The following is a 13612-nucleotide window of genomic DNA, read 5'->3' on the forward strand; positions in this document are numbered from 1 at the left end:
AAAACTAAGCTTTTAATCTAAATTAAAATTTAAATAGTCTTGTAGCTCAGGTTGCCCACTTAGGACAGCACAACCCTAATGAATGTTTCTTAAAATGTATCCGAATTCCTAGGATGCATATTAAAATATAGCTCCCTTGTCCTACCGGCTATTTGAGATACTCCCAGGGTTGGGGCATGCACACTACAGTTTGGAGAACCACTAATTTCAAGTGTTTTTGTCCGGGTCATAGATATTTCCCCCCAAAATCAGCTACTTTGGTTGTACCTTATATCTATTTTCCTTTTTAACTAGTCTTCTATAGAATTTTGTGATTAAAAAGGCCCCTGAAGGTCACACATGTCACTTTCAGGTGCTGTAACCTGACTGGCTCCTCTATCAAAATTTGTATTTGTCTAGGTTGGGCTTATTCTTCAACCATATACCCTCTTCCTGATAAGAACATGAATATTTGCTAGTATATGCCTCATCTATTCATTCAGGAAGTACTAGGCACCTAGTATGTGCCAGGCTTTGTTCCAGGCACAGAGAATACAGTAGAGAACAAAACAGCACATCTTCTGCCCTTTGGAAGCTGTCATCCTCGTGGGAGGTGATTGCTGGGGATATGGTTTTATAGATATGATCTGGGAAGACTTCACTGGTAAGGCGAGAGAATCAAGTAGGTGTCTGGAGGAAGTACATCTTAGGAAGAAGAAGCAGCAGTGCAAAGGCCCTGCAGCTAGAGTCAGAGTAGTATGGCTGCAGGAAAGTATAGCACCCACTCTGTCCGGAATGGAAGGAGCAGGAGGGAATGCAGTAGGAGATAGGGTCCAAGAGATAACAGGCGGGCATGGGGGATCCTGTAGAGCCTCACGGGTCATTCTGGGGGCGTTAGCTTTTGTACAGTGTGAGGTGGAAAGCACTGGTAGGTCTGGATCAAGAACTGACCTGACCTGACTCAGGTGTCACTCTGGATGTTCTGTCAGCAGTAGCCTGGGAGGGAAAGGCCCAAGGGACTATTACAACCATCCGGGAGAAGTGCTGCTGATGAGGCAGGGTGGCTGTGTGGAGGTGGACCTGGAAACGCTTTGGAGATGGAGCCCATAGGATTTGCAGATCATGGGAATTTGGAGGTGTGAAAGAATGAGAGGCCTCAAGGTGATTCCAGGGACTTTGGCCTGAGCAACCTGACAAGATAGAGTTGCAGTTTATAGAATTGGGAGATTGTGGGAAGGACGGGTTTGGGAAATAACCATTTCTGTTGTGGATGTGCATTTTGAGAAGCCAGTTACTCATATCTGCAGAAATGTGGAAATGGTAGTAGATGGACAGGTCAGGAGTTTAGGGCATGGGTCCAGGCTAGGGATACGAATGTGGATGTCACTAGGGTGGAGATGGGGTTTCAAGCAATGAAACTGGGTGAGCTCAGTTGAGAAGTACGGACACAGAAGATGGGGACGAGACCTGATATTGAGAGGTTGCAAAAATGAGGGGCAGGCACCAGACTAGACTGAGCAAGAGGCAGGAGGAGGCTAAGCACAATGTCTGAGAAAAAAGGGCAAATGACGTCGCTGGAAGGAGGAGCTATTGGCCATATATGAGTGAGAAGGGGTAAGACAAGCAGCTGCCCACAGTGGAGATCATGGAGAGCCTAGGAATGGGTCCTAACAATGAGCATCCAGAATTCTCAGGTCACACTCTGTCACCCTGTTTCCAGCAGCCTGGTCCAAAGCTGACTTGAACTTGAGGACTTGAGGGCCTGGCTGCAACTTGGAGCGTCCCTCAGTTTTTATTTCCTGCTTGTGGGGACCACTTGTACAGTCTCATTCACCTCTGTAGCCTGGACCATCTTTGAGCGGGACCAGGCGTCATCAGGGATCCTGACTTGGGCATCATTCGTTCCTACCCTAGCCCAGGAGTCAACCAGGACTGGCAGTCAGCTAGGATGGCTAAGATGACATCCTGTGGGATTGGAGCGAGGCCTGTTCCTGTTATAGCCATATCTTGGGTTACATTTCAATTTCTTTTGGGAACACAGTGAATTATGCAGAGTCGATACCCACATGTTTAAATCTAGCACTTCAGAAGTGAGAGAACTAGTGTAGTGGAAACACTTGGACTTTGGTACCAGACAGACAGACCTGAGTCAGGCATTCAGACCGCTGTGGCTGATGGGGTAAGGCATGGAGTGCCGTATTTGCTCTTGGCAAGGGGGGATGGTGATGGGTGTTTTTTGAAGTTGCCATAAAAGATGGGAGATTGTATGAGAAAAGTGCACATGGTATAGCTGGCTCGTTGTAGATGTTTAATAAATTATAGTTGTTAGTAATATATAGCAAATGCAATATAAAGTCATATATAAATAATAATTCCAATAAGAAGAACAGATACCTTTTGATACATGAAAAGAGTACCTCACAGTTTGAGAGGAGAACGTCTAACCACATGGACTGGATCATTCTTTCCACACCCATTGAGAGTTCTTGTGATGGATAGCGTCCTGGGTAGAAGAAGCAGTGTGTGCAGGAGCCCTGAGTCTGGAAGGAGAGGTGTGTTCTGGAAATAGGTGTGTCCCATGCCCCTCGACCCCACACTGCTGGCCAGATCCCATGGGGCTGTCCCACAGAGCTCGCTGCTGGAGGGGTCTGACTCCTCATTCTCCCAAGCCTGATCACTGACCTATTTTCAAGTATATTACCTGCTTTCCTACTCAAAAAAGAACTACCTTTGCCTGTTCTATACCTTGTCTATTTCTAACTCATATTGTCCTCAAGTTAAATGGTTTGGTTCAAAGGACTCCTGAGAAGTCTGCCTGTTAAAATAGAATTTGCAAATTCCTGAGTGCACCATGTAGTTTTTGCCTCCTGCCCCAGCTGTGCCTTTGCTTGTGCTGGTCCATGAGGTTCAAATGCCTGTACACCTAGAAAGGAGGAGTGATGCTTCACCCGGTCATCCTTCCAAATTGGGATCAAGGGTTGCTTCCCTTTGTCTCCAGGTAGAGCTGACCAATTAATTGTGATGTCCCCTCAGGTGTCTTATGCCTTGATGATTTTGAAGCACTGGATAGCATTTGTTACTCCATGTTACAATTGCTTCCACAGCCAGGCCAGGAAAGGGACAGTTACTGTATAGCTGTCTTTCTGCCCACACTACACGTACCCAACAAACACTGTGCGGCTGAGGCCTTTTGAGTACTGCACTGGAGTGAAGCTCCGCTGAATGTCCCTACCAGCTTCTCATTTCTGATGACGGAAGCAGCAAGGCAGATAATCCTGCATGGTGACATGGACCAAATCATTTTGAGGGTATTTTGAGTGGCATTTAAGTATTTTTAGCTATGAGTTGAGAGTTTTCCTTTCCTAGACACACTTCTTGGTTCCTCCAGGGGTCGGAGCCATAGACATATCCTGAGGAGCCAACAGAAACTGACCTTGGATTAGCATTTGCTGTGGGTAATCCATGGCTCGGTCATGGTGAGCTTACTGTAATTATAACACATGAGTTTTCTGATTTAGACATTACTTGAGAACCTCAGCTAGCAGGAAGGAAGAAATCTTAGAAAGCTATTAGTCTAAACTCATATCATCTTTTTTTATTACTCATTAAGTTTATTGGTATATTTTAGGTATACAATATGATGACATTCATCATTAGGAATTTGTACCTTTACATGATATACCTTGGTTCTTATATTTTCCCCATTCCCCTGCCCTCCCTTCAACCCCTCCCCCCTCCCTATTTACAAAAACTTTGTTTCTATTTTTTCCTTTTCTCAAATTTATTCCTTTCCCTTCTTTCCTTTCCCCTACGCTTCCCACTTCCCCTTCCCCTTTGGACCTTTTCTTCCTATTTCACATTATTTATTATACATTTTTATCCTTATTTACACTTTCAGCTTCTCACACCAAAGACAAGGTAGGATGTATCACAATCCCCAACTTGAAACTATACTACAAGGCTACTGTGATAAAAACAGCATGGTACTGGCAAAGAAACAGACCTGAAGACCAGTGGAACAGATTAGAAGATGCAAAAACAACTTCAGACACACTCAGCCACCTCATCTTTGACAAAGGAGCCAAACACCCTCACTGGAGGAAAGATAGCCTCTTTAATAAATGGTCCTGGAAAAATTGGGTTTCAGCTTGCCAAAGATTAAAACTAGACGTATATCTTTCACCATACACTAAACTAAAATCGAAATGGATTAAAGATCTAAATATTAAAACGGAAACACTAAACTGGCTGGAAGAGAGGTTAGGTAGAACTCTTTAAGACGTTGGTGTAGGAAAAGATTTCATGAACAAAACCTCAGTCATACATGAACTAGCACAAAGAATCCACAAGTGGGATCTCATCTTATTAAAAAGCTTCTGCACAGCAAGAGAAACCACCAACAGGGTGAAGAGACAACCCACAATATGGGAAAAAATTTTAACCAGCTGTTCTTCAGACGAAGGTCTATTATCTAGAATATATAAAAAACTTTAAAAAATCAGACCCCTCAAATTTAAAGACCCAATCAGAAAGTGGGCATCTGAAATGAACATACATTTCTTAGACAACGAAGTAGAAACAGCAAATAAACATGAAAAAATGTTCATCATCACTGGTCATTCAAGAGATGCCAATGAGAACAACACTGAGATTCCACCTCACTCTGGAAAGAATGGCTGCTGTCAAATCAACCAATAACAAATGCTGGTGGGGCTGTGGAGAAAAAGGAACCCTGCTCCACTGCTGGTGAGAGACTAGACTGGTGCAACCACTGTAGAAATCAATATGGAGATACCTTGAAAAAGTAGGATTAGAGGTCCCATTTGACCCAGCTCTTCCCGTGCTGGGTATCTTCCCAAAAGAATTAAGAGAATCACACTAAGTGATACATGTGCACCGATGTTTATAGCGACACAGTTCATAATAGCTAAAACTTGGAAACAGCTCAATTGCCCATCAACTGGAGATTGGATAAAGAAGATGTGGTTTGTTTTTTTTTATAAAATGGAGTACTACTCAGCCATAAAGAATGAGAAACTAGAGACATTTATAGCTAAATGGATCCACATTGAGGCCATACTCTGAAGTGAAATAAATAGGACACACTTGTGTAACCTTGTATCATCTTAATTCATATTACTGTAGCTTATCTTGGCCCTCATTCCCATAAATATGGTGTAACCTTATAACTTGACATTTATGAACCCTTTTGCTGCTTTTGGAAGTGTGTGTACATAAAAATAAAATCTGAATATTTAAACTTTCTTTTGTCTAGAAGACATCACCACGAATTTTTAATTCATTTAAAAATTATTCCCACTTGATTTTTTTCTTCCTAGAAACAAGACACTGGCCAGTCGCTTCTGGATATGGCATATGCCCACCTGGGTGTGACCGAAAAGGAGTATTTTGGCTTGCAACATGGTGAAGACTCAGCAGACTCCCCTGTAAGTGTCAGCCTGTAAAATGTGCTGAACTCTCGTACGACTTGGTTTTATAGCTTATATTTTCTTACCCAACAGAGATGGCTTGAATCAAGCAAACCTATCAGGAAGCAGTTGAAAGGTTGGTGTGATCTTTTCATTTGAGTTGTACATTAGGTGTTTGCAGCTTGTTTCTTTCCTTTTATCATCGGGGTGCCTGTAACATCTGCTGCCTGGTTTCCGGGGACCCAGGAGACAGGCGTGAGATGATTTCTCCCTGTCTCACTTCTGAGCCAGCAGACCTGCTTCCAGATCAGCCCTCAAGGATCCTCACCAGTGTAGGCAAGAAGGGGCTAGGTGAGACCAGGCAGCTCAGAGCGAGAAAGAAGGGGAAGAAAAATGGTGTTTTTCAGCTATGTAAGAGCCAGGATGGGAAAGACAGACAGAACCCCTTTACTTTCCAACATCATAGTAACATTGACTGGAAATTGAGCCATAGGTGGATAGTATCACAAAAATGAGATTGATCCTTCTAAAATACGACTTATCTATCATAAGTGATCCCAGAGTACTGGTTAACTCAGGGCCATTTAAGCAACACCTCACCAACCCTCTGCCTTGATCTGTTCCCAGTCTGGCTTTCCACCATGACTGTCCTTGGTCCCTTTTAGGAATGAACCTGACCAGTCTGCAGGGCCCCCTCTGTGCCTTCCGTCTGTCTGTTCCCTCTGCTGGGAATGCTTGTCCCTGGATCTAACTCTTGCCATTCTTCAAGGCTGCTCAGACCCCATCTCTCCTACTGAAGCCAAGGTTCCCTCTACTTTTCCAGTCACTTATCAGTGCCTGCTTCAGGGCTGAATACTCTTGCGCCCATATCATAGTTATGTACCTTTAGCTTCCTCTCAGAGCTGCAGGTCCCTTGAGATTAGGCCTCTTGCTACATTCCTCCCTGCATCCCTTATGGCCCCTGACACACAAGAGGTGGTGGGAGAGGGATTAAAGGCAGGTGGATTTGTACATACACGTGTACCTGCACACGACCCCACACACATACCTAGCACAGCCTGCCCCAGATGGGAAGCGTAGACACAGGCAGCCATAGTTCTTCCCCCAGTGTTGCTGTCACTTGGAGCTGAGTCCTTAAGAGTTCTTACCCTCCCATGGCTTACATCTGTAGTGCTCAGGAGCACCCAGGGGAGTGACAGAGCCTCTTGCAAATAAACACCTGCCAGTTTGAATGCACAAGAATGAGCACACATGAGGCACAGATAGGTGTTATTATTTATTCTTTCTCTAACTCATTCTTCCGGCAAGCATTCCTAAGATCTCAGACTGGCAAGGCATTAGGCTAAGCTCTGAAATGCAACCCCCATCAGCCAAGTGTGAAAAGAGACAAGAGGAACAGGAGGAGAATGTTTTATGACAGTGCTAAGCATAAGACAGAATGCTGTAAGTGCCCAGAGGTGGATGAGAAAGACAAAGGCTATGCCCAAGACAGAATTGACAAGTTATGCAACGGGGGCAGGGGGACATGCTTCCAGGGCAGTGGAAGGATTCTGTTATCCCTTAGTTGCAGGTGGCCTGTAGACAGAGTCACAACACCACCCACTGGAATCCAGGCATTGTGCAGATACACTTAGATGTACACCCACCATTAGAGATGCTTTGAACCCGAGCCAAAGGTGAAAATGGAAGGTACTAAAGAGACGGGTAGGTAGAGCCTTGAATGAGCCAGAATAGAGGAAGAGCAGCAGGATCAGCGAGGGGAGCAGGCTCAAGGACTTGAGTTTCAGAGAGTAAGAAAGTGCTAAGCACATAGAGGAGACTGGTGCAAAATGATCACAGGATCTTAGCAACACAGTCTGATCTTTTGTTGCCATATTTAACAGAGGAAATAGATTAATTTTATCCACACAAATGAATTTACTCTTGGTGTTGATGCACAAAGCCATATTTGAATATTTTCATTGTGTAATATTCAGTAACGTGTTAATCGTTTAATATGCTCTACATTTGAAACATGAAATGGTGGTCTGGGGATTTAGCTTAGTGGTTTCGCCACCTGCCCCGCAAGTGCAAGGACTGGAGTTCGACCACGGTACAAAAAAAAAAAAGAGAGAGGAAAAAAAACAAAACAAAACATGAAATGTTTTCCAATATAGAATAATTTTGAAATGTCTCATAGCAGAACCAGAAATCCCAGTGCTATAATTCTAGTTTTGCCACTAGCTGTGTGACCTAAGGCAAGTCATTTACATCTCTAAGCCTGGTGGCTCATTTGTAAAACAAGGTTAGGGACAGCAGCTTAGCTGACTCCTTAGGCATGGTGTTGTTTAAATTATAGAATGTACATGAAAATGTTTCAAAAGTATAAATTGTTATGTTAACGTAAGCCATTATTTCTCTGGGACTTTTGTATAATATATTGATTTAAGAATTTATAAAATTCCTACTATAGATAACGGAGTGCATTGTTTTAGCACAGGGCTAAGTTAAACGTGTAATGAGAAGTAGATGATAGAGTAGTCTATGCTGATATTGTGTGAATATTTTTTGCAGATTTGGAAATTTCTGAAACAGTTAACTTATGCGCTCCTTATTTGAAATTAGCCCTTTTGTAATGGGAAAAGCTATGATTGAGTGAAAATACGTCACTTGTAAGAGAGTAACAACTTACATACATTGACTTTTTAAAGAGAAAACTTAATTTGTCTTTGAAAAATGTTGTAGGAGGTTTCCCCTGTTCCCTGCATTTTCGAGTAAGATTTTTTATACCTGATCCCAACACACTGCAACAAGAACAAACCAGGTAATAACATTTTCTTAAAGTTTTCTATTTAGTATATAAAAATAAGTAACCACTAAAAATGTACTCTTCATTTTAAAACTATGGCCAGATAACTTCATTTGGGTATGACTGCACCAACAATCATGAGCCAAGTAAGAATACAAGTACATATATTGACATTTTAGTTGGTGAATTAGTTTTCGGTCTTGGGCCTGCTTCTCTTACCTCCAGATTTGGTGCAGTCTCCAGCACGCTGGCACCCACCCCCCTCTCCCTTCACCTCCTTGGCTGATGAGCAGTTTGCCCAAAAGATAAGAAAATTATTGTCCAGTAATGCAGGCTGGATTTAGGAAGCAAATTTGTAGACCAGGCCATCCACAAGTCACATAGCCCAGTATTCCTGCAGGCCTGGATGACCCTTGACGATGAGGAGACAAGCAGTAGTCAGGACTTCTGATCAGATCTGGGGTTTGTAGGAGCTAGGACAAAGAACAGGCTTGTCCCAGCTTATCTGCTGGTAAATCAGCAGGTGCAGGAAATATGTGAACCAGATAAGGGAAGGAGGGCCTGATAGGAGCTGTTTACCCCATAGGGCTCAGGTTGGTCTCAGTAAGTGGGTTTTCTGGGTGGGGACCACAGTGTTTAGAATGGGGGTGGGTGGTACAGGAAAGCTGTTGCAGCTGGAACTCAGACTATGCCAACAACCTTCTCTCTCTCTCATTATCCACCCATTTATTGTTCTTAGGGAGAGTACCTATTTTACCAAAGAAAAACCAGTGGATGTTCAGGATTGTTGAATTCTGTTCTACACTCATTGTGGCCATAGAACATCACCAAGGAGGCAGCATTAATTCAGACTTGAAGTGCTGTCTTGTTTTTCCTTTAACATGTTAGTATGTTTAAAAGTCAAATATTAGCCTGTCACTCTATTTTGCCTTCTTTGTGCACCTCTTCCTCCACCATCTCAGACATCAGGGACCAGGCTGTGTTTACCATATGTTACGTTTTAAGCCAGTGTAAACAAGGTCCGTGTGACTCATCGGGTTACCCTGAGGAAGTACACACTGCTCTGTTTTTTTTTTCCTCCACAGCTCTTTATCCTGGTAGACTGGAAACAGTGTAGAAATGCTCAACCCAGCAGGTCATTTCATAAGCTGATGAATATAGAGTTGGTGACAAAATTTATGAGAATGTGTTTTAAATAACCCTGCCAAGGCTTCCTCAGACCAATACTAGGCAACAGATTCTGCTTGAGGGATACTTTGTAATGACATGAAGAACCAGGTGAGGCTGGGCATGTCTGTGGTTCCAGCTGCTGGAGGGGTGGAGATAAGATAGGATCAAGACCAGCCTGGACAGCATACTCCCATTTCCACAAACATTACACAAAGAATTCTGTGTGTGCACATGTGTGTGTGTTCATTATGTGTGTATTTGTGATTATGTGTTTGTCTGCAAATTATTCTCATAGGTATGTGGGGGGGTTTCTAACCAGCGGGTTTAAAAAAAATCACAGTCCCACAATCAAATATATGTTTATATATTTTTGTATCATAATGTAGTACACACATACATGTTTGTGTGTGTGTATATTTCTGAAGAAGTTTTATAAAACTATAGGAAGCACAAAGTACACTGAAGTTTTCTGCTTCCTTTTTTAAAAATGCCAGTTGTGACTCACTAAATGGATTTTACTACTAGCTGATAGGTTCCAGCCTCGTGTGTGGACTGCACTGCCTAAACTGGTGACTGTCCATCACCTGGTCTCCCTGCTGGTGGGAGCCCCAGTTTTGTGGCACCCACTGGGCATGTGAGAGATCACCAGTGATGGAACTCGAGGGAGGAGATTCCAAGGCAGGGTAACCCAGGTGTCCCCCTGCAGTGACCCTCATGGCTGTCCTGTCGGTATCTGCTTCCTTCCTGAAGAGGAAATATGCTCACTCCTGCCCAGTGGGAGCTGACAGAATCTTCCTGCTGAGTCTTCCTGTCATTTAAAGGACATCTAAGGAATTGTAGGAGAAATGAAGCTGCTGTCGTAGAAAAAGAGGAATTAGATGTGTTGGGTCATAACATTATGGCTAGTGGGTGGGACTAGCCATAGTAAAAGCTGAGAGGCAGCTTTTACTTCAAGGTGAGTAATAAATATTTGTTCTCACCTAAGACCCACATAAAATTTGATTTGTCTGTGTCTAATATAGATTTTATTTATATATTTTGCCAGTTCTGAGGATTGAACACAGGAGCTTCACACTGAGCTATATCCCCAGCCTTTAAAAATTTTTTAAAGTTTTGAGACAGGGTCTCTAAGTTGTCCAAGGTAGCCTTGAACCTGTGATCCTTGGGCCACAGCCTCCCAGAGTGCTGGGATTACAGGCCTGCACCACCACGCCCAGTCTGTGTCTTTCTTAAAATTAACTGGTTCAGAGCTAACATCTGTTCCCAGGAACACCCTCCCTTGTTAAGATGGGCAGTATCCCCAGTGTGGAATAGAATATAGCTTTTGCCTCCTAGGATATGAACTCCAGATTTCTCTTAGTGCAGCAAGAGCCATGGAACAGCCGCTCTCATGGCTTTTGTAGAGCTGGTAGGCAGCTAGGACGGCTAGATTTTTATCTTATTTTGGGACAAGAGTCCACCATTATTCACATGCATTTTGTGGGGTGGGGTTCCAGTACAGGGATTAAACCCAGTACCTTTGTTCTAAACTACATTCCATAGCCTTTGTTTGTATGTTTTGTTTTTGTTTTGCACAAGCTGGGTTTGAATTTGTAATCCTTCTGCCTCAGCCACCCAGAGTGTTGGGATTATAGGCTGCGATTGCAGCTTTGTTTTCTCACATCTGGCTTTTTCTCTTTTTTTTAAAATTTACATGAGGGATTTTTCCTGTATTCCTGGCATATGGTATCTTATTAGGCTCCCACTTTGTAGCCTATCCAAAAGTGAATTCTCTTTTTAAGGAAATTTGGTTCCCAAGAGTTAGAGGAGTATACAGGTAGTGTTTGTTGGTTATAAAAGGATCTAGGCAGAGAGGTGTTCATTGCTCCTTTCCTGAAGTTAAGGTCATGGGTGGGATATGCTGTAAGAGGGGTCATTACATTTCTGTTGTTAGGCATTCCAAGTTTGCCTTATAAATAACTTCTCTTTATCCCAGTTGTTAAACATCTTTTTTATTATGAGCCTCCACAACTGCTGTTTCTGATAAATTTTTAAATCATTCTAAACAGAATTTCATTTACTGGCAGTCTCTAATTAAAATTGAAGCTCCTCTAAGATACCTACATAGTCTCCTACATTCAAGTTATGTTCCACAATTCTGATTTCCTTACGTGTGGTTTCCTGGGGGTGACTGAAACTTTGCTCAGTGTATGACAGGTTAGTGTTTGGTGAATGATAATCTCCAGGTTCTGGTTCTCATTTATATCCCTGGGAAAATATGCTGATTAGTTGGGCTCTTCAGTGAAAGCCAAGGTTTACCAGTGGATTATCTGTAACTCTCTCCTCTCTTCTTTCTCACAGTAGCATTGTAGCAGGAGAGAACACTTAATTCTAGTTGAATGTCAGCTTGGATAAACATAGAAACAAACTAGAAAGGACAGAGTATGTTCTCCTAGGTGGAAAAGAGACTCCAAAACCAAATGGTCATGAATCAACACACATATACAATGTCATCTCTCAGCACATTGCAGGTAGTTGTTAATTATAATTGAAGTAATAGTATCAGGGTTGTGATGTATATCCTAAATCTTTTAGTCATTAAATGTATAACAAATTGTAGTATACTGGGATTTTTCTCATTAGTGTCTAGGTTAAAGTAAGACATGCTAGCCCTGCATATCCTGAGCATCAGTTTGCTCATCTGTTTAAAAAAAAAAAAAAGAGGTGCTTGTACCTACCTGAGTGTCATTAGGAAACTAAAACCAGGGGAAACTACAGAGTACCAGGAACATGGCCCAGAACTGCATATATGACATTGGAATACTGTTGAAAGTGTTCACATCTCAAAAAGCCAGCCCCTTAACCTTTGTCAATCTGAGAAGATATGACAGTGATTTGTTTAAATTGCCAAAATGACCTCTCTCCTGCCCTTGTGTACTTTTCCCATGTCTGTATTAGATTTCAGGAGGTTTCCCTTTTGTCCTCCTGAGCAGATTGTGGAATGTCTATTCCATTTGATTCTGAGTTTTTAAAAAGAGTGGGAGCTAGCAGCCAAGTGTCACATGTGTGGTACATCCCTAAATATAAATGTGTCCAGACACTTCATAGTCTGCTCAGAGCTGTTGATGGCCTCCTTTTTACCCATCTGTCCCAGGACAACAGTGCAGCCTCACAGCCTGAGGACCTGTGATGACTAGCTTACAAAACAGCCCCAGGATTTTGAATTTGCACCTGCTGGTCACTCATAGACCAGTGCAGGATACACCGTGGAGGTCCTGGCAACTTCTGGTATACTGATATTTATGCTTTCGTTCCAGCACCCACAGTTCCTGGGACATAGGAAAAAGCCCAGCTGGGTTCTTGTACCCCAGCCAAGGAGGTATCTTCACAGGCCACCCCCCACCCCTCCACCCCTGCCTCTTAGCAGCTTCCTGCAGAGGGAACGTGGGTGTGTGAATGCTGGCATAATGTTCAGAACAATGGTCTGGCAGTGTGTGGGGGCTGCTTGTACGGAGTGCCTGTGGGTCCTGGTGCCCGATTAGGAAGATCCAAGCTAGGGACGGGGCCACCCACTGGCACCAGTACCAGTGGTATCAGTGATTGTAGGCAGGCTGCTTCCACTGGCCCACTCCTGCTCAGCCGGCACTGGTTGAAAACTGCCCCTACCAGTGGAGACTTAGGGCACCAACATGAGTAGTCATTATGGATGGGGCAGCCCTGAATGTACAATATAGTGTCTGATACCATTTAAAATATGTAAAATTATATGTTTATGTATTTTGTTTCTCAGATCTACCAGTCTTGTCCTTCTCTCTTCAAAAAAAAATGTGATTTTTTTTTTTGCTTATTTTAGTTGCATATGAATTAATGAAAACGATTGTTTCATAGGCACTTGTATTTCTTACAACTGAAGATGGATATTTGTGAAGGAAGGTAATGAGAATTTTGCCTTTTTCTTTTCCTGTCAGACTGGCCACATTCCTAGTTTTAATCTAATAAGGATGCATTTCTGGCAACAACATTAAATCTAAACAAAGACTGGCTGTTGAAAAAAGACATTAGGCTTTGGACATCTGTTTTCAACTCACTCTTGGTTTAGAGAAGCTGAGCATTGGTAAACTATCATCTTTCTGGTAAAGACCTGCGACTTGTGAAGGGGAAAGAGATCCAGAATGTGCAACGGGCTTCCTTCAGCAAGGCTTACCGGTCCTAATTCAGGCCTTCTGAGCCCTCCAGTTCCTTCAGTGATAGATTTTCTCTGGGAAGG

The 13612-nt window shown here is 42.9% G+C and overlaps 1 protein-coding gene across 8 annotated transcripts in view; it reads left to right on the forward strand.

The window, feature by feature from the left end:
* The window catches only part of Ptpn3 (protein tyrosine phosphatase non-receptor type 3), a 158254-nt gene that overhangs the window by 73820 nt on the left and 70822 nt on the right, over positions 1 to 13612 (forward strand). For 6 of the 8 annotated variants that reach the window (XM_087183587.1, XM_087183585.1, XM_004848143.4 and 3 more), the window contains 4 exons: positions 5319 to 5426; positions 5502 to 5544; positions 8133 to 8211; positions 13234 to 13278. In XM_087183587.1, the coding sequence (XP_087039713.1) occupies positions 5319 to 5426; positions 5502 to 5544; positions 8133 to 8211; positions 13234 to 13278 (275 nt within the window). Of the gene's footprint in view, positions 1 to 5318; positions 5427 to 5501; positions 5545 to 8132; positions 8212 to 13233; positions 13279 to 13612 lie in introns of those variants that run through there. The other 2 variants (XM_087183586.1, XM_021261147.2) reach the window with 2 other exon arrangements.

The sequence above is a fragment of the Heterocephalus glaber genome, unplaced genomic scaffold (assembly GCF_053883595.1).
Source record: "Heterocephalus glaber isolate CG9 unplaced genomic scaffold, H.glaber_assembly_v1.0 deba00001481, whole genome shotgun sequence".
Taxonomy (NCBI): Eukaryota; Metazoa; Chordata; class Mammalia; order Rodentia; family Bathyergidae; genus Heterocephalus; species Heterocephalus glaber.